Below are 17,638 nucleotides of genomic sequence, written 5' to 3' on the forward strand. Positions count from 1 at the left end.
TGGAGTCTCGCTCTGTCACCCAGACTGGAGTGCAGAGGCGCGATCTCGGCTCACTGCAAGCTCCGCCTCCTGGGTTCACGCCATTCTCCTGCCACAGCCTCCCAAGTAGCTGGGACTACTGGCGCCCGCCAGCACACCCGGCTAATTTTTTGTATTTTTAGTAGAGACGGGGTTTCACCGTGTTAGCCAGGGTGGTCTCGATCTTCTGACCTCGTGATCCTCCCGCCTCGGCCTCCCAAAGTGCTAGGATTACAGGCGTGAGCCACTGCGCCCAGCCTTTTATTTTTATTTATTTATTTTTTTGAGGCGGAGTTTCACTGTTGTTGCCCAGGCTGGAGTTGCAATGGCACGATCTCAGCTTACCGCAACCTCCGCCTCTCAGGTTCAAGCAATTCTCCTGCCTCAGGCTCCCTAGTAGCTGGGATTATAGGCGTGAACCACCACGCCCAGCTAATTTTGTATTTTTAGTAGAGACGGGGTTTCTCGCGGCCGGGCGCGGTGGCTCAAGCCTGTAATCCCAGCACTTTGGGAGGCCGAGACGGGCGGATCACGAGGTCAGGAGATCGAGACCATCCTGGCTAACACGGTGAAACCCCGTCTCCACTAAAAAATACAAAAAACTAGCCGGGCGAGGTGGCGGGCGCCTGTAGTCCCAGCTACTTGGGAGGCTGAGGCAGGAGAATGGCGTAAACCCGGGAGGCGGAGCTTGCAGTGAGCTGAGATCCGGCCACTGCACTCCAGCCCGGGCGACAGAGGGAGACTCCGTCTCAAAAAAAAAAAAAAAAAAAAAGAGACGGGGTTTCTCCATGTTGCATGTTGGTCAGGCTGGTCTCGAACTCCCAACCTCAGGTGATCCACCCGCCTGGCCTCCCAAAGTGCTGGGATTACAGGCGTGAGCCACCGTGCCCGGCCTATTTTTAATTTTTATTGAGACAGGGTCTTACTCTGTCGCCCAGGATGGAGTGCAGTGGTGCAATCACAGCTCACTGCAGCCTCACCCTCCTGGGCTTAAGCAATCCTCCCACCACAGCCTCCCAAAGTGCTGGGACTACAGGCATGAGCTGCTGCACCCAGCTAATTTTTGCATTTTTAGTGGAGTTGAGTTTTCACCATGTGGGCCAGGCTGGTCTTGAACTCCTGATCTCAAGCGATCGTCCTGCCTCAGCCTCCCAAAGTGCTGAGATTACAGGCATGAGCTGCCACACCCAGCCTTAATTTTTATGTAATTAATTATTTTTTTGGAGATGGATTCTCGCTTTGTCACCCAGGCTGAGTGCAGTGGCGTGATCTCAGCTCACTGCAACCTCCACCTCCCAGGTTCAAGCGATTCTCCTACCTCAGCCTCATGAGTAGCTGGGACTACAGGCTTGCACCACCACCCTCGGCTAACTTTTGTATTTTTAGTAGAGATGGGGTTTCACCATGTTGGCCAGGCTGGTCTTGATCTCCTGACCTTGTGATCCGCCTGCCTTGGCCTCCCAAAGTGCTGAGATTACAGGTGTGAGCCGCTGTGCCTTGCCAATTTTTGTTTTTAATCGTAAGATATACATCATAACATCTACCATTTTACCCATTTTAAAGTGTGTAGTTCGGTACTGTGGAGTACATTTACGTAGCTGTGTAATCAGGCTCCAGAGTTCTGTCCCCACTCAGCCCCAACCCCTCATTCTCCTCCCCAGCCCCTGCTCCACTTTCTGTCCTCGTGACCGTGGCTACTGTAAGGTGACTCACAGAAGTGGAATCCAACAGGGTTTGTCCTTTTGTCTCTGGCTTATTTTGCTCAGCATATAAGCCTCCAGGCTCATCCAGGCTGTAGCGGGTGTCAAAGGGCCAGAATTTCATTCCTTTTTACGGCTTAATAATGAACCCACCGCCAGGGGGCGCGGTGGCTCACCCCTGTAATCCCAATACTTTGGGAAGCCAAGGCGGGCGGATCACCTGAGTTCGGGAGTTCAAGACCAGCCTGACCAACATGGAGACACCTCCTCTCTAATAAAAATACAAAATTAGCCAGACGTGGTGGCACATACCTGTAATCCCACCTACTCGGGAGGCTGAGGTAGGAGAATCGCTGGAACCCAGGAGGGGAGTTTGCAGTGAGCCAAGATTGCGCCATTGCACTCCAGCCTCGGCAAAGACCAAAACTCTATCTCAAAAAAAAAAAACCACAAAAAACAAAAAAATAGACCCACTGCACTTGCTTGTCAACTCAGCTGCAGACAGGCATTTGGGTGGCCTTCACCTTTTGGGGATTATGATGGCAACTTCTGACCTGCACCTCGCCCAGAGAAAGCGGCTGGCCGAGCCCAGTAGGCGCCTGCAGGGGTGCCCATGGCTGCTCCATTCACGCCCCTCCAGGAGCCCCATCTGGCCCGGGGTCAGTCCTCCGGCAACCATGGGGTGCTGCTAGGTCTGAGGAAAGGCGCCTAACCCTGTGGGCTGCGCGCTTCACAGCAAGACCCCCTCCTGCAGACAGCCTTACCAAAACCAGAGGCCTGGCCCAGCTCCAAAGCGCAGCCCCGAGGCCAGGCCCTCCCCAGCTCTGGAGTCATGACCCCTCTCCTCTGGGGCACCACCTGCCTCTGGGAGGGGTCAGCAGGACCGGGCCGGGTTGGGAGGGATGTGGCCAACAGGCTCAGGTCCCAGTGTTAGGAAGAACCAGGCCCGGCCGCCCGATCAGGAGGCAAGGCGGAGCCACCAGGTGGGCCACCATCCCTGCCCCTGAGGTTTCAGTGGACATCAAAACCCTGGCTCCATCTAGGGCTCCAGGACTCCGATCTGGACGGCGCAGGGGGCGAGGCCAGGGTGAAGGCGCGGCGAAGGGGCGACGCACAGCATGGGCTGGGCAAGGAGCCTCCCTCCCGCGCCGAGGACCCCCACAATCCCCGAGGTGCTGGGACCGTGGGACCGTCCTCCCGCGGCGCCCGGGCTCCGGCCCCGCCCCCGCTCCGCCTCTCCCCCGCTATTGGCGGAAAGTTCCGGGCCGCGCCGCGATTGGCCGGGGCGCCGCAGGCCCCGCCCCCTTCCCGACCCTCTCCAAGGCGGCCAGGGCGCCCCGGCTGCGCGGCGGGCGGAGCGGCCGCAGGCATGGGGGCTTCGCCGGGGCCGGGCGGCCGGCGCGCCGGGCTGCTCCCGCCGCCGCCCGGACCCGCGCCCCGCCGGGGCAACGGTAGTGGGAGCCCCAACTACCCGGACGCCGCCCGCCGCGCCATGGGGTTCCCGGCCCCGGCGCTGCTCTGCGCGCTGTGCTGCGGCCTCTTCGCCCCGGCCGCCCGCGCCGGCTACTCCGAGGAGCGCTGCAGCTGGAGGGGCAGGTACGGCCCGGGCGGGGGGCTGTCCCCGCACTTGGGACGGGGTGCGCTGCGGCCCAGACCCCCCAGGCGCCCCTCGGAGCGCGCAGAGCGCTTGTCCAGTTTCCCCCTCCGCGAGGCGGCCCCGGGAGGCTGCGGGGGCTGCGCCGGGCCGGGACTCACCCCCGCCTCAGCGCCCCGTCCCGTCCTGTCCCCAGCGGCCTCACCCAGGAGCCCGGCAGCGTGGGGCAGCTGGCCCTGGCCTGTGCGGAGGGCGCGGTTGAGTGGCTGTACCCGGCTGGGGCGCTGCGCCTGACCCTGGGCGGCCCCGACCCCAGCGCGCGGCCCAGCATCGCCTGTCTGCGGCCGGTGCGACCCTTCGCGGGCGCCCAGGTCTTCGCGGAGCGCGCAGGGGGCGCCCTGGAGCTGCTGCTGGCCGAAGGCCCGGGCCCGGCAGGGGGCCGCTGCGTGCGCTGGGGTCCCCGCGAGCGCCGGGCCCTCTTCCTGCAGGCCACGCCACACCGGGACATCAGCCGCCGCGTGGCCGCCTTCCGCTTTGAGCTGCGCGAGGACGGGCGCCCCGAGCTGCCCCCGCAGGCCCACGGTCTCGGCGTAGACGGTGAGTGGCGGTCTGGGTGAGACGGGGTGGGAGTTCCGAAGTGTCACCCTGCCTGGGCTTGGCGGGAATGTGCCTTGTCGGCCCCACTGTAGAGGGAAAAAGTGAGCTCCAAGGGTTGAATGGACTTGTCAAAGGCCACACAGCCAGGGACTGCCCGGGAAGGATGGCCTTCCCGCCCTCCCTCCCCGATTCATCTCGGGAAGGAACTGGCAGGAGCAGAGTGGAAGAAAGGGGAGACCGAGCAGGGCAACCCTGGGGCTCTGGTCCCTGAAGGGTTAGGGGAGGGGATGGTGGGGGCAGAATCAAAGCCTCGGGCTAAAGCTGTCCGGGGCTCCCTGGCCCAGCAGTGACCTCTCTCCCCTCCCCCAGCCCAACCAACAAAAGTCCAGTGTGCAGCCCGGTCACCATGGAGACGCCACCCGCCTCCCTTCAGGGCACCAGGCCCAGCTCTTGGCTCTCCTGGAGCTTGGCACCTGACCCTGAAAGGGATGGGCTCTCACTATTCTGCCCCCTGGCCCTGGGCCAGGGACCCCAGACCACCCTTCCTCTGCCCCCACCTCCTATCACCCTAGCTGGGCTGCTGCTCTTCAGGCCCCAGATTCGGGAAAGTAGAGGGGTCCCAGATGCTAGGGTGCGTCTTCAGACGGGGGTGCAGAAGGGCAGCCCAGGACAGCTGATCGCTAGGCACGGCCCCCAGGCCCATGTCTGTGCCCATTCCTGCCTTGGAGATGCCTGCAGGTGTGTTTCCTGAGTACAGGTGTCGCCCAGGGCATGCACACTTGCTGTGTGGCTCCCTGGGACCCCCAGGTGCCATCAGGCCCTGAGCGCGGGCTCTGCTCATTTGCCCACTGCCTCCTGCCGCCTGTGCAAACAAGGGACGGGGCCTGAGGTGCTGCTGGGAGAGGGCAGGGTCTGTCCTCACCACCCCCTCTGCATGCCAGGTGCCTGCAGGCCCTGCAGCGATGCTGAGCTGCTCCTGGCCGCATGCACCAGCGACTTCGGTGAGTGTCCCCACCATGGGGGGAGCTTGGAGCCTGCCTTCCCCTGAATGCCCACCCCAGCCACATGCCTCCCCGCAGTAATTCACGGGATCATCCATGCGGTTGCCCATGACGTGGACCTGCAGGAGTCTGTCATCACCGTGATGGCTGCCCGTGTCCTCCGCCAGACACTGCCGCTGTTCGGGAGGCGGGGATCCGGGGAGGAGGGGCTGACCTCCTTTCGTACCCCACTGCGCTGTGGCGTCCGCCCAGGCCCAGGCACCTTCCTCTTCATGGGCTGGAGCCGCTTCGGGGAGGCCTGGCTGGGCTGTGCCCCACGATTCCAGGAGTTCCGCCGTGTCTACGAGGCTGCCCGCACTGCCCACCTCCACCCCTGTGAGGTGGCGCTGCACTGAGGGGCCAGATGCTGGGAGGAGCTGGTAGGAGGGAGGGTGGGGGGCCCACTGCTTTGGAGGTGATGGGGACTATCAATAAGAACTTTGTTCACACAAGCTGCTATGGACCTGGTCTGCTGTGTCCAGCCCAGCGTTGGGCCTGCCTTGCAGCTGTGAGGACGGCTCCAATTCCTGCCTCTGGCGGGAGAATGACACTCAGGGGAATGGTATCTTGTTCAAGACCATTTGGCAACTGAGAGGGAGAGCAAATGTGAGGAGGAGCTACACCCACATTCTGGGGAGGGGCTGCCGCTGGGTGGGGGCACATGGGGACCTGCACTCATGCAAGCTTCTGCTCTGCTGCACCCACCAGCCCCGTCCTTGCCTGTGCCCTAGCCCGCTACCCTGGCTGGCTCCCACTTGCCTCCCATGCCAGGTGCTTCTGGGGCTCAGCAGGAGAAGAAAGGGGCAGAGGAGCATAGGGTCCCTCGGGTATGGTGGGGGCAGGCGGGCACACAGTGCTCCGGCTCTGAGCCAGGCCTGTGAGGGAAGGGGCTGCCGTCTGGCAGGGTGCCGACTTCCCCCGTGGCCGCTGTGAGCCCGCAGAGTCATCCTTGGCCCCGTCCCGCCCTTGGGGAAGAATGGGCCCCTCTGTCCGCAGGCCCCTTCGACGTGCTGAGCATCCAGACGTGGCGAGGAGCCCGTAGGGTGTGGGGTCCCCTCTGCAGGGTCCTGCTTGTTGCCTGTTTCCGGCAGGCAGGGTGCACAATGGGTTCTCTAAGGACCGTTTCCCGCCACTGGCCCCATTGTCACTGTCTCCGCCTTCCTCCTCAGCCTTTCAGCCACATAAAGGGCCAGTGAGGTTTGGGACAGCCACAGCCCAAGGTCCCGAGGCTAAAAGCCCCTGGGTGGGGGTGTTCCAGGCCCCCTGGCCCTGTGCGAGCTGCCTCCTCTCACCCCAACCTCTCGGATCCTGGGAAAGAGACAGTCACAGCTGAAGGGCCAGGGGACCCCTGGGCTGAGGCCCAGAAATGGCTTTCCGTTCTCGCCTGGGCCAGGGGTGGGGGTGGAGGCCAGAGGCCCTGCCCAGGCAGACACAGCCCCCAGCTTTCAAGGGGGAAACTGAGACTGTGTGAGGGACACAGCCGTGCAGAGCCCACAAACACGGTCCTTTCTCCAGGTGGGCGGATATAGATGCCTGATAAGTGCCATGTTCTCTGTGGACACCTGGGGGGTCACCTCCAGCGCCGTCCTGGGACTTCCATGGGGCAGGCTGTCTGAAAGTTGCACATGCAAGTTACCCCTTCACACAGATCGCCTGCCTGCCACAGGGCTGACGAGGACAGGCGTCATACACTGCGGGGGGTCCTCTCACCTTCTGCCCCTCCTCAGGTTCCTTGCTGCTTCTCTCCTCTCCCCAGAGTCCCAACTGGCATGCTGAGGGCTCAGACACAGGACCGCTCCTCTGGGGCAGCCAGCCTCCAATAACCCCTGAACAACCTCCACTTTTCCATCTCCAACCCTGAGCACTTCCTGGGACCCACAGCCTTACATCCACCTGCCCCCAGCCCAAACATCCACAAAGAGTAGAGGACGAGGTAGCCCGTGTGCCCTCCCGCACCGCCTCCTCCACTCCTGTCTTGGGGAGGCTTTCCCATGGGCCGAGCAACCCCCTCACCTTTGGCACCTGCCCTGCTTCTCTGGCCAGCTTTCTACAACCTCCCCTTTTCGGCCACACCCAAGTCCACCTGTTCACAAATAGCCGGGGTGGGCCCTGGCCACACCCTGGCCTCTACCCACCTATCCCAGGAAGTGCCTGAGCCCTGCACCTACAGACCCTCCCAGAGAAAGCCCTGGCTTTGCAACCAGCCATCTTCTCATGAGACACAGGCAGACGCAGGGCCACAGGAGCACCATGGTGCCCCAGTGGGTCTTGGAGCATTAGGCCAGGGGCTTCATGCCTGCCCTGGGGAAGGGTGGCCAAAGTGGCATGGGAGATAGGGAGATGGTGTGGGTGAGCACATGGGCAGGAGCTACAGGAGCCTGGGGCCTGTGGATCACAGACACCTCCAGGCAAGTGCCAATTCACACAGGCACAGGTGGCTGGGGGTTGCCCAAAGACCAAGAAGCAGAGTGCCTGGTGTGGACGTGAGAGGAGTGGGAAGGCCGGGCGTGGGGCTCACGCCTGCAATCCCAGCACTTTGGGAGGCCGAGGCGGGCGGACCATGAGGTCAGGAGATGGAGACTATCCTGGCCAACATGGTGAAACCCAGTCTCTAATAAAACACAAAAAATTGGCCGGGCGTGGTGGCATGCACCTGTAATCCCAGCTACTCAGATGGCTGAGGCAGAGGTATCACTTGAACCTGGGAGGCAGAAGTTGCAGTGAGACAAGATTGCACCACTGCACTCCAACCTGGGCGACAGAGTGAGACTCAGTCTCAAAAAAAAAAAAAAAAGAAAAAAAGATGAGTGGAGAGTGCACACTAGAGCCAGTTAGGTACATTCATCCAATAAGCTTTTCCCCAGTGCTTCCTAGGTAACTGCTCTAGGTGCAGGAAACAATGCAGGCAGCAGGACAGGAATGGGCTGTCAGCTCCCCCTAGAGCTCAGTGTACACCCTTCCTTTCCTGGGAGGGCTGTTCCAGGCCCCCAGGGGACAGGACACACTGTGCTGGGTAGGGCTGGTGCCAACATGTGGGCAGGCCTGTGAGACACTCTGCATTTGGGGGCTGTGGTCTGGGGAATACCCATGTCTGGAAGCAGCCTCTCTCCCTGCAAGGGCTCCCGACCCCAGCCACGGATACTTAAGGAAGAGCCAGGCCAGGGCGCGCACAGGCAATCGCCGACATCCGTGGCTGTCCAGCCTTACCCTGGGTGTGGAGGTCGTGGCCCAGCTGCCTGACCCAGAGCTCGGCTCTTCCATTTGCACCTCCCACCCCCGGCTTCACAAGGTCACCTCCAGGAACTCGGTCTTTTTGTGTGTTGTTTTCTGGAGAAGGAAGGTGATCTCCCAACTCCCGGGGCTGTCTGCCTCCCCTGCAGCTGGGCAGGCGCCAGAGGCCCCCCACCTGTGACATCCGGCTTTCCTCCCACCACACTCGCCTGAGAGCCAGCATCTGTTTTCTTGGGCTTGCTCAAGCTCTCCTCCGTGTCAGCCCCTCCTCCATGCCCTTCTCCCTCAGACCCCAGCCCCCCATCCCTTTCCCGCCCACTGGGGTTCATCGCTCAGGCTGCAGGAGGAAACTGGAAGGACGTCCTCCAGGGGTCTGGCTGGCGCTGGGTGTCCGAGTCAGTTGAGCGCCCCCCACCAGTCTCCCCGAGGCAGTCATGGGTGTGCTGCCGCCTGGACGATGTCTCATCCCGGGGAGCGGTTTTCCCACCGGCTCCCTGGGCTCCAGCTGCCCCACGCGAGCCCCCGTTTGCTTCTGGGGCCAGGATCGCCCCTCTTCCAAGGCAGGCTTCCCTTCCTTCCACGCCAAAGACGCGCAGCCACGTTTCCCTGGGCCTCTAGCCCGTGAGATCGCCGGGTGTATCCCAACTCCCGCCGGGACGTGCGCTCCCCCAGGGCAGGGCCTGCCTGTCCCCTTCCGCGGGTCGCCAGCAGCCAGCACAGGCCGCAGACAGCGGTCCGCAGAGCGGACCAAGGAAGCCGACCCTGGCAGGCTTGGAGCGGAACAGGGCGGGGCAGAGCCCGCGAGGCTGCCGCTCGCCGGAACCCGCGGGAGGGCAGCCGGGCCGGGCGGAGCGCACCGCGCGACGGACCGACCGCGCCGGCTCTGCCGGCCACTTCCGGTGTCGCGCGGCGGCTCCCGGCAGGAGGGGAAGGGCAAACCGCCAGCTCCGGGCCAGGGTGCGAAGGCCGCGGACCCGAGCCGGGAACGACCTTGGGCGGACGACCCTGAGCCGCGCGTCCCGCAGCCATGGAGCAGGACGACCCGGCCGAAGCGCTGACGGAGCTACGCGAGCGGCGGCTGGGCGCGCTGGAGCTGCTGCAGGCTGCGGCCGGCTCGGGCTTGGCGGCCTACGCGGTGTGGGCGCTGCTGCTCCAGCCCGGCTTCCGGCGCGTGCCGCTGCGGCTGCAGGTGCGGGGCGGGACCAGGTCGGGGGCGGGGCCGGGTAGGGGAGCGCGGCTGCCGCTCAGGGTCTCAAGGTCTGGGCGGGGCCGGGGTGAGCTCCGCCCCACGTCGAGTGGTTCGGGCCGGGAGCGGCCAGTGGACTCCCGCCGCCTCCCGGTCCAGGTGCCCTACATTGGCGCGAGCGCGCGGCAGGTGGAGCACGTGTTGTCGCTGCTGCGAGGCCGCCCCGGAAAAACGGTGGATTTGGGCTCTGGCGACGGCAGGATCGTAAGTGCCCGTGTCTGGGTCTTCGCTGCCCCACACCCCCTACCTGCCGGCGGGCGCCCCTGTCCCCATCCTGGTTCCCACACTCTCGGTGCCCACAGGTGCTGGCGGCCCACAGGTGCGGCCTCCGCCCAGCCGTGGGCTACGAGCTGAACCCGTGGCTGGTGGCGCTGGCGCGGCTGCACGCCTGGAGGGCCGGCTGTGCCGGCAGCGTCTGCTATCGCCGCAAGGATCTCTGGAAGGTAACCTGGGGAGCCCTGGCCACCCGCTGACAGCCCAGGGTGCGGCTGACACCTGCCAGGGCTGGGGGCCGGGACTCGGAAGCTGCCGTTACCCCGTGCCCACCAGGCCTGTTCCCCGCTGGGGCAACTCCTCTTCCGGCAGGTGAGCCTGAGGGACTGCCGCAACGTGTCTGTGTTCCTGGCCCCTAGCGTGGTAGGTCTGGGGTTGCCAGCCCTGCTGGGAAGTTCCAGCCACACCCCACGGTGTTTGCTGCTCTGGGGCCTGGGCCCGCCGGGTGGGTGCAAGGCTTGGGGGCCCCGCCCCCCCCAACTCTGCTGCTCTCTCCCTCAGCTCCCACTGCTGGAGGACAAGCTGAGAGCAGAGCTGCCTGCGGGGGCCCGCGTGGTGTCTGGGCGCTTCCCGCTCCCCACCTGGCAGCCTGTGGCCGTGGCTGGCGAGGGCCTGGACCGAGTCTGGGCCTACGATGTTCCTGGGGGTGGGCAGGCTGGGGAGGCCGTCTCCTCGAGGATACCCATCCAGGCTGCCCCCTGACCTAGTTCTGCCTCCGTCCTGGGGGCCCTTGTTTCTCAGGCCAGCTGAGTGTTCAAATACGATAAAGACTCTGTGGGTTGTATCCCGACTCATGTTTCGTGGGAGACGGGGTGGGAGGGCTCCATGCTGGCTGTGATAGGCTCTGCTCTGGTCCTGGGAGACGGGCTAGTGGCTGCCGGTCCTTGGATGCTGGAGCTTGGCTGGAGGCACAGCCCCCACTTTCCAGGGGTTCCCTGAACCTGCCAGCTTCCTCAGCCTCAGGATTTCTTGCTTGTACCTGCTCAGAGGGACCATGCTTAAGTGACCTGCCCATCTGTGGATGGGTCTGCCTCTAGTGCCTGAGGCAGCCGTCATCCTCCATTCCGGCCAGACCAGGGCCCTGGGGTCACACCGTGCTCCCTCTCGAGAGCCCACCTGCCCAGGTGCTGGTCCACGTACTCCTGTAGCTCAGAAAGTTGCTCTTCAGCCACCGTGGCCCGGACCAGCAGCTGTGCCCGCTCCCGTTCCAGCTCTGCCTGCCATGGGGTATAAACCATGAGCTGGGGCACGGCGTGAGGAGGGGCCTGGGCCAGCCCTTGCCTCCTACCTGGGTGCTGCGGGAGAAGTCCCGGAGCTTCTGGTGGATCTGGGCCCAGGACGCAGCGTCCAGGCCCCTGTGAGGGGAGAGGAAAGGAGGAGTGGTTTCAGACCTGTGATGGTGCTGAGTCAGGTTCCCAGAGCCGGGAGGGGACACCTGAGAGTGAGTGAGGGAGGCGTTGGCCCCCCATGCTCCTGTGGCCCAGCCTAGGCCTTGGAGCCATCCGTGTGTGGGGGCAGCCTGGGCCCAAGGGGTCTGCTGGCTGCTCAGGGAGGGCTAAACCACAAGGCTGGCCCAGACAGTGACCCCAGCGTCAACAAGGATGCCACCCCCACACGGGTGTGCCCTAAACCCTGGGAGATGGTCCTTGGGGAGCCCTGCCCATTGTACAGCTGCGAACATGGAGGCCCAGTGGCAAGGGCTGGCCAGGTCACCAGGCACCCTGCTCCCACCCCCCCGTGTCCTCCAGGTCTCAGCGGAAACCTCCCTCAGGTGTGCTCTCTCTGATCCTCTGTGTTTAAGGCCAGCTCCACCTGCAGCAGCTCCTCTTCCCTCTCCTGTGATTATCAGTGTCCCCGGGACCCACGGAGGAACCCCAGTGTGGGGACGTGCCACTGAGTGTGTTGCTGTGACCAGACTCTGCCTGGCAGGGGCTTGGTGGAGCAACTGGGAGCCCCAGGGTGCAGGTGTTGCACTCTCTGCCCATCCCCCACAAGTCTCCCTCACACCCATGAGGGCACTCACTGTGGCTCTGATGTTCCCCCCTGGGAGGCTCCACCGGGTCCCTTCTGTGGGGATGAGAGCAGTGCCTCAGGCCCGCCGTGCTGTACAGGTTTGTGGTGGGGACAGCTCAGTTGGCTGAACAAGGCAGGCCCCTCAGAAGCCTGGGGCTGAGCTCTCTTTTGAGCCCAGGATGAGGCCTGGGGCAAGTTCTGGGGCCAAGGCCAGTGTGGGTCAGCGGGTGGGTGGGGGACACCTGGGCCTGGAGCTTCTAGGGGTCTCTAGCCTCACCTGGTCCTCCCGATGGCTGAAGTCAGTGACCAGGGGCACGGGCAATGGTTCCAGGTCCAAGCTGGCTGCGCCAAAAATAGCTTGGGGGTTCCCAGGTGCCCTGTCAGCGTAGACCAGTGTCTGTCTTGGGCCACTCCTGCTGCACACCAAGCCTTTGAGACACAGGCTTAAAGACCCACAGATGCCTGATGCCTCCCACCCCAGCGGGGCCCACCTGTAGGCAGCCAACAGCTCCTCATGCCTGCGGCTCAGATCCACCAGCCGCTTGTGGTAGGTGCGGGCAGCCCGGGCCAGCTGCTGCTCACGGCTTCGGTGCGCTGCCCGGATGTCCTCCAGAGTGGCCTCCAGGAATGTCCGGAGGGCCGTGGTGGCTGGCGCCTGGCCTGCACTGTCTGCGTGCTCCTGGAGGTGGCGGGCTGTGTCCGCGTGGGGCCCACCCCCCATCTTTCCAACCATCCCCCCACCTCAGCAGGCTGAGTAGTGTGGGTGCCCCGGGGTCTCCCTGAAGCTATCCAACACACCCAGGCCAGGCTTGGGCTCCCCAGGCCTCAGGGTGCTCCTGCAGGGCTCACCACCGCCTCCCGAGCACAGTGCTGCAGCCGCAGGATGTACTCATCCTTCAGCGTCTTGAGCTGCAGCTGCAGCCGGGTGTTCTCGGCTTCTGCCTGTCGGAGCTGGCCTCGGCAGCTGCACAGCACCTGGGGTGGAGGCAGCCCTCATCCTGTGCCCTTGGAGTGGACCCTGGCTGAGTTTTTGGGGCCCCCACCCTCCAGGTCTCCAAGCAGGCAGGGCAGGGCCTCACCACAGCCTGTGTGGCCAGTTGCTGTCCAGCTGCTCTGGCCTCCTCTCGGGCTCCCTGCAGCTGCCGGCCCAGGGCTTCCCTGAGGACACAGAGGTGAGGCTCAGGCCCACGGTGAGGGGTTCTCTCTGCTCCGGGATGGGGCCCCAGGTGAGACAGCCACTCACACACGAGTCTCCAGTGCCTGCTGCCGGGCCTCCTGACGCTCCAGCGCCCACTTCACTTGTTTCTGCAGTTGCTCCTGGCCTCCCAGCAGCTGTGGGGTATATAGGGCTGGCTGGACGAGACCCTAGGTTTGGAGTCCCAGGTGCTGCCCTCTCCCCTGAGCTAGGTGGCTACACACTCACGCCATTCCCCAGCCTCTGTTGCTCATTCTCGGGGTTCATGGCGTTCTTAGGCTGCACCTGAATGGAACGGAGGGCAGGGAGGGCTAAGGGGTGGGTGAGCCCCAGTCTCGGTGAGGCCCCTGCTGAGGCTTCCCTCTGGCCTCTCCCAGCCAGGCCCTCTGTGTGCTCATGTGACCTGGAGTCTGCAGTCATCAGAGTGTCCAGGCACCTGGGCTTTGTGTCTTAGCTCTTGGGCTGGTGCCCGGCGGTGCATGGGGTCAGCCTCCACTGGGACCGCACAGCCCTGGCTGGTGTGATCTCCATGCAGCTCCAGCTCCAGCACCCGGCTCTCCAGTCGAAGGATCTGTAGGACAACTGGCATGAGCGGGTACACCTGCCTGCGGGCCACCTGGGGGAGGTGAACATTCACCTGGTGCACGCTCAGGGACACGCAGCACTCACAGGGCAGGCCAAGACCCACAGATGCCATGTGCGTGTGCACACCCGTGCAGGGCACGTGTCCTGGGTCTGCAGCCGTCTGTCCCCCATGCACTGAGGCTGGCTCACACGGCTGCTCACCTCACTCTTCAGCTGAAAGATTTCAGCCTCATGCTGCTCCTGTAGGCGGTGGGTTGTGATCTGAATGTCGACCAGCTCCTTGGAGATCTGTGGGTGGCCAGGTGAGAGGTGGCATCTGTGGAGCCCTGCTGGCATCCTCCCTCCTCACAGCACCCTGGGGCCCCACACCCACCTGCAGCTGCTGCTCCTCACTGAGCACCAGATCTGGTGGGACCTCTGCTTCCAGGCTGGTGGCCCACGCTGTGGTGCCCCACGCTGTGGTGCCCCCAGGAGCTCCTGGCAGCCAGTCCTTGGCTCGTAGCACAACCTGGGGAGGCACCGCCACCCATTCCCCAGGTGGGTCCCTGGAGCAGTGGCCCCACTCCCATGCAGTCACTGACCCCCTCTCCCTGCCTGGCTGAGCAGCAAAAGTTCCTCCCTTGGCTGAGATTAGACCCAGGGTGCAGGCACATGCACCCTCCTGGCCCCTGGAGGAAAGGGCAGACTCCAGCCCCGTGGCAGGAGTGGTGCGTCCCAGAGGACTCACGTTGTCCACCCGCCGAGGGGGAGGTCCAGGCCTGGGGCCTGTGGTGGCTGCGTGCTCCATAGGCAAGGGGACCCTGGCCAGCTCCGAGCCCGGTGCCGCCTCCACGCTTGGCCTCCCTATGGCGGCTGCTGCCACAAGCACTGCTGCGTGCGTTGCCAAGGCCTCTGTTGGTTCCAGGTGACTCCCAGGGCCCCGCCCACAGTGGCAGGCCAGACCTGTGGTTGTGGAGGAGGAAGGACAGCTCTTCTTCTCCGTGCCTCCGTTTCCCCATCTGGGGAATGCGGCCCAGCGCCCCCTGCACATTCCCTGTGCAGATGGAACCAGGTGCGTGAAAGCACCCAGCCTGGACGCTGCGGACAAACACGCAGAATGGAGCAGCAGCCCGCCCGCAGGATGCCCTGAGCTACACTCGCTGGACACCTTCTGTGTACCTAGCAGTGCTGGCTGAGCCCCGGACGGGGAGGTATGTCTCTGCACCTCCGGCCTGAGAAGCGGGGCGCGCAGGTCCCAATCAGGGGCCAGAGAACTCGGAAACGACTGGCTCAGTCGGGGCGTTCCGGAGGGCTTTCTGGAGGAGGTGCCAGCGCCGGGCGCGGCGGGGTCGGAGCGCGCGCGCGGCGCCCCACCGGGCACGCGCACCCCCGGCGGCGGGCCTTGTGGTCTCACCGCGCGCAGGATCCGGGCCCGGCGGGGGCGGGGCGCGTCCGCGGAGGGGGGCGGTTGGCTGCTCCCGAGCCCGGCGCCGCGCTCCGTCCAGACCCCGTGACCGGCAGCCGAGGCCCCGCCTCCGTCTGTCTGTCCTTCGGGCCGTCAGCGCAGCAGTGCGGGTGAGGCGGGCGGCGGGGGAACGCGGCTGCCCGGGGTCAGGGGTCTTGCGGCGGCAGGGCGGGGGGCCGAGGGGCGGGGCCTGGCAGGAAGGCGTGGCCTTCGGGGACTGCGGCTCGGCCTGGGGGCGGAGCCGGGGCGGGTTGGGGACCGGCCGGGTTCTGCTCCTACTGGAGCCCGGTGCGTGGAATTCCACGCGAGTGCCGGGGAGTTCCTAGGGAGCCGGGCTCCTCATTTGGCCCCCAGCGTGTTGACCGAGCCCGCTTCGCACAGCCCTTCCTAGAGTGTGGAGAGCGGGCCCCGCCCTGAAGGGGCACCGTGGGCTGGGGGGCTTGTTTTGGAGCAGGCACGGGTGGCCGAGCTTCGTGACCATGAAGGTCAAGGTCATCCCCGTGCTCGAGGACAACTACATGTACCTGGTCATCGAGGAGATCACGCGCGAGGCGGTGGCCGTGGACGTGGCCGTGCCCAAGAGGGTGAGGGCAGGCCGCGGGCAGCAGGGACCCCGCCGTGACCCTCGAGAGCCTCCCCTACCCCCCTGGCAGGAGCGAGCCCCCACGTGCAGTGCTCTCTGGGCGTCATTGGCGGCTGGGGTTCCTCGATTATTTCGGGGCTCCCTGAAGTTAGGGCGCCTCTGGCCTCCGCCCTTTCGCTGCTGCCTGGCGGTCTCCGCACGCGCTGGGCGCAGTCACCGCCCGCTGGGTCCCCGTTCCCTGGCGCTGCCCCGGGCCCTGGCCAGCCTGGGGCAGGACCTGGCGCCCCGATATGGAGGGGGTGGCCCACTGGGACCGTCTGTGTTATCGTCACTCCCGTCCCTTTCAGCTGCTGGAAATCGTGGGCCGGGAGGGGGTGTCTCTGACTGCCGTGCTGACCACCCACCATCACTGGTGAGCGCCGGCGGGGCGGGGGAGGCGGGAGGACGCCGCCGCCCTGTCCCACCCCGACCTAACCCGGCCCCCGCCCGCCCGCCCGCAGGGACCACGCGCGAGGAAACCCGGAGCTGGCGCGGCTGCGTCCCGGTCTGGCGGTGCTGGGCGCGGACGAGCGCATCTTCTCGCTGACGCGCAGGCTGGCGCACGGCGAGGAGCTGCGGGTGAGCGCGCGCCCCCTGGAGGGGCGGGGAGGGCGCCCCGGTTCCGCCCGCCCTCACAGGTCTGCGCGCTCCTCCGCTGCAGTTCGGGGCCATCCACGTGCGCTGCCTCCTGACGCCCGGCCACACCTCCGGCCACATGAGCTACTTCCTGTGGGAGGACGATTGCCCGGACCCACCCGCCTTGTTCTCGGGTACCCGCAGCGCAGAGCGTGCCCACCCCGCCTCCCGCCGGCCCCGCCCCATCTGCTCTGACCCGCCCTCCCCCGCCAGGGGATGCGCTGTCGGTGGCCGGCTGCGGCTCGTGCCTGGAGGGCAGCGCCCAGCAGATGTACCAGAGCCTGGCCGAGCTGGGCACCCTGCCCCCTGAGACGGTGAGCGGGCCTGGGCCCTCCCCTCCTCTCCTGTGGGCGCAGGCCCCACGCTCCGCACTTGCACTGTGCCAGGGGTGCAGAGTGAATGCCCACCTGAGGGCAGCCGGCGAGGGGAGGCCACGCCAGCGGCGCGAGCACTTTCCCCGCGCGCTCACCGAGCGCTCTTCCTCCAGAAGGTGTTCTGCGGCCACGAGCACACGCTTAGCAACCTGGAGTTTGCGCAGAAAGTAGAGCCGTGCAACGACCACGTGAGAGCCAAGCTGTCCTGGGCTAAGGCACGGCCCCTTTCCGGCCTCGGCAAGAGGGTGGGGGGCACAGGCTTTGGGGGGCTTTCAGAGAAGGTCCAATGGTGACCAGGGCCTGTGGTCACTCCAGAAGAGGGATGAGGATGACGTGCCCACAGTGCCGTCGACTCTGGGCGAGGAGCGCCTCTACAACCCCTTCCTGCGGGTGGCGTGAGTATGGCTGTCGTCCCGGGGGCCTCCACCGTCACGTGGACCCTTAGGAAGGCATCTGGGGACCGCGTGTTGGGCTGAGTGAGCATCTTTGGTTTGGGGGAGGCTGCTTATTAAGTGCCTTCCCGCCCGCCCCCGCCACTCGGCACCATCCTCCTGCGTGGGCAGTGGGCCCTGCGTCTCACTGCACTCCTTCCTGCAGAGAGGAGTCGGTGCGCAAGTTCACGGGCAAGGCGGTCCCCGCTGACGTCCTGGAGGCGCTCTACAAGGAGCGGGCGCGCTTCGAACAGGCAGGCGAGCCGCGGCAGCCACAGGCGCGGGCCCTCCTTGCGCTGCAGTGGGGGCTCCTGAGTGCAGCCCCACAGGAGTGACCCATCCAGACCCTCACAGGGCTGGGGCTTGCGTCCCTTCTCGTGACCTCAGCCAGCTGGACCCGCGCGAGGGCCACCTCTGGAACATTCTTTGAGGCCCTGGCCAGCCGTTTGCGCAGCCTCGGAGTGTGCGCCTCGGCAGGCTTGTGCTTCCTGGGTGGACACACAGGACCACTGTGCGGGGCTGTGTGGGCCCCGAGACCTGAGTTTCTGGGAAGCGGGGCGCATGGGGCTTCTGAACTACAAATAAAGCTTCGAAAGGCCGTTCTGTGTTGGCAGATGTGCCAGGAGAGGAGCCGTTTCA

At 65.3% G+C, this 17,638-nt stretch overlaps 4 protein-coding genes across 45 annotated transcripts; 3 read left to right on the forward strand and 1 right to left on the reverse strand.

Moving 5' to 3' along the window:
• The first annotated feature begins 3,063 nt into the window (after positions 1-3,063).
• On the forward strand, positions 3,064-5,401 carry METRN (meteorin, glial cell differentiation regulator). Of its 3 annotated transcripts, none has more exons than XM_065536840.1 (4): positions 3,064-3,314; positions 3,509-3,909; positions 4,851-4,910; positions 4,971-5,401. In XM_065536840.1, exons 1-4 carry the CDS (start codon positions 3,088-3,090, stop codon positions 5,303-5,305), a joined length of 1,023 nt encoding a protein of 340 aa, XP_065392912.1. In that variant the 5' UTR covers positions 3,064-3,087; the 3' UTR covers positions 5,306-5,401. The 3 variants fall into 3 exon arrangements, with proteins under 3 accessions (XP_065392912.1, XP_005595907.3, XP_045238679.2); XM_005595850.3 differs by having other exon boundaries at positions 4,989-5,401; XM_045382744.2 differs by lacking the exon at positions 4,851-4,910 and having other exon boundaries at positions 4,989-5,401.
• A 3,677-nt stretch (positions 5,402-9,078) lies between these two features.
• ANTKMT (adenine nucleotide translocase lysine methyltransferase) lies at positions 9,079-10,483 on the forward strand. Of its 3 annotated transcripts, XM_045382758.2 has the most exons (5): positions 9,079-9,369; positions 9,526-9,630; positions 9,729-9,869; positions 10,012-10,062; positions 10,201-10,483. In XM_045382758.2, exons 1-5 carry the CDS (start codon positions 9,208-9,210, stop codon positions 10,399-10,401), a joined length of 660 nt encoding a protein of 219 aa, XP_045238693.2. In that variant the 5' UTR covers positions 9,079-9,207; the 3' UTR covers positions 10,402-10,483. The 3 variants fall into 3 exon arrangements, 2 of the variants coding, with proteins under 2 accessions (XP_045238693.2, XP_045238694.2); XR_012429579.1 differs by lacking the exon at positions 10,012-10,062 and having other exon boundaries at positions 9,729-10,011; XM_045382759.2 differs by lacking the exon at positions 10,012-10,062.
• On the reverse strand, positions 10,475-16,234 carry CCDC78 (coiled-coil domain containing 78). 35 transcript variants are annotated; one of them, XM_074028449.1, is made up of 15 exons: positions 14,651-16,234; positions 14,220-14,434; positions 13,866-14,000; positions 13,694-13,780; positions 13,344-13,478; positions 13,136-13,192; positions 12,956-13,044; positions 12,792-12,870; positions 12,562-12,687; positions 12,204-12,391; positions 11,990-12,089; positions 11,723-11,802; positions 10,988-11,054; positions 10,816-10,916; positions 10,475-10,678 (listed from the first exon to the last, which is right to left on the reverse strand). In XM_074028449.1, exons 2-15 carry the CDS (start codon positions 14,277-14,279, stop codon positions 10,567-10,569), a joined length of 1,416 nt encoding a protein of 471 aa, XP_073884550.1. In that variant the 5' UTR covers positions 14,280-14,434; positions 14,651-16,234; the 3' UTR covers positions 10,475-10,566. The 35 variants fall into 35 exon arrangements, 31 of the variants coding, with proteins under 31 accessions (XP_073884550.1, XP_073884551.1, XP_073884548.1 ...); XM_074028450.1 differs by having other exon boundaries at positions 10,816-10,912; positions 11,990-12,125; XM_074028447.1 differs by having other exon boundaries at positions 11,990-12,125.
• HAGHL (hydroxyacylglutathione hydrolase like) lies at positions 14,431-17,598 on the forward strand. 4 transcript variants are annotated; one of them, XM_074028460.1, is made up of 9 exons: positions 14,431-14,682; positions 15,391-15,520; positions 15,867-15,931; positions 16,020-16,137; positions 16,220-16,328; positions 16,408-16,508; positions 16,682-16,783; positions 16,884-16,963; positions 17,166-17,598. In XM_074028460.1, exons 2-9 carry the CDS (start codon positions 15,416-15,418, stop codon positions 17,332-17,334), a joined length of 849 nt encoding a protein of 282 aa, XP_073884561.1. In that variant the 5' UTR covers positions 14,431-14,682; positions 15,391-15,415; the 3' UTR covers positions 17,335-17,598. The 4 variants fall into 4 exon arrangements, with proteins under 4 accessions (XP_073884561.1, XP_073884562.1, XP_065392913.1 ...); XM_074028461.1 differs by having other exon boundaries at positions 16,685-16,783; XM_065536841.1 differs by lacking the exon at positions 14,431-14,682 and adding an exon at positions 15,009-15,046.
• The last annotated feature ends 40 nt before the right edge of the window (positions 17,599-17,638 follow it).

This window comes from Macaca fascicularis, chromosome 20 (assembly GCF_037993035.2).
Source record: "Macaca fascicularis isolate 582-1 chromosome 20, T2T-MFA8v1.1".
Classification (NCBI taxonomy): Eukaryota; Metazoa; Chordata; class Mammalia; order Primates; family Cercopithecidae; genus Macaca; species Macaca fascicularis.

Bases quoted from the DNA above. Each gene is read 5' to 3' on its own strand.
- METRN (XM_065536840.1), top strand. From the start codon at position 3,088: ATGGGGGCTTCGCCGGGGCCGGGCGGCCGGCGCGCCGGGCTGCTCCCG. The intron at 3,910-4,850 runs GTGAGTGGCGGT...TCTGCATGCCAG, and splicing joins CCACGGTCTCGGCGTAGACG to GTGCCTGCAGGCCCTGCAGC. The intron at 4,911-4,970 runs GTGAGTGTCCCC...TGCCCACCCCAG, and splicing joins CGCATGCACCAGCGACTTCG to CCACATGCCTCCCCGCAGTA.
- ANTKMT (XM_045382758.2), top strand. From the start codon at position 9,208: ATGGAGCAGGACGACCCGGCCGAAGCGCTGACGGAGCTACGCGAGCGG. The intron at 9,370-9,525 runs GTGCGGGGCGGG...CTCCCGGTCCAG, and splicing joins GCGTGCCGCTGCGGCTGCAG to GTGCCCTACATTGGCGCGAG. The intron at 9,631-9,728 runs GTAAGTGCCCGT...CGGTGCCCACAG, and splicing joins GCTCTGGCGACGGCAGGATC to GTGCTGGCGGCCCACAGGTG.
- CCDC78 (XM_074028445.1), bottom strand. From the start codon at position 14,522: ATGTGCAGGGGGCGCTGGGCCGCATTCCCCAGATGGGGAAACGGAGGC. The intron at 11,055-11,722 runs GTGAGTGCCCTC...CTCCCCTCACAG, and splicing joins GGGGGAACATCAGAGCCACA to GGGCCTGGACGCTGCGTCCT. The intron at 10,917-10,987 runs GTAGGAGGCAAG...ACCCCATGGCAG, and splicing joins ACTTCTCCCGCAGCACCCAG to GCAGAGCTGGAACGGGAGCG.
- HAGHL (XM_074028460.1), top strand. From the start codon at position 15,416: ATGAAGGTCAAGGTCATCCCCGTGCTCGAGGACAACTACATGTACCTG. The intron at 15,521-15,866 runs GTGAGGGCAGGC...CGTCCCTTTCAG, and splicing joins ACGTGGCCGTGCCCAAGAGG to CTGCTGGAAATCGTGGGCCG. The intron at 16,964-17,165 runs GTGAGTATGGCT...TCCTTCCTGCAG, and splicing joins AACCCCTTCCTGCGGGTGGC to AGAGGAGTCGGTGCGCAAGT.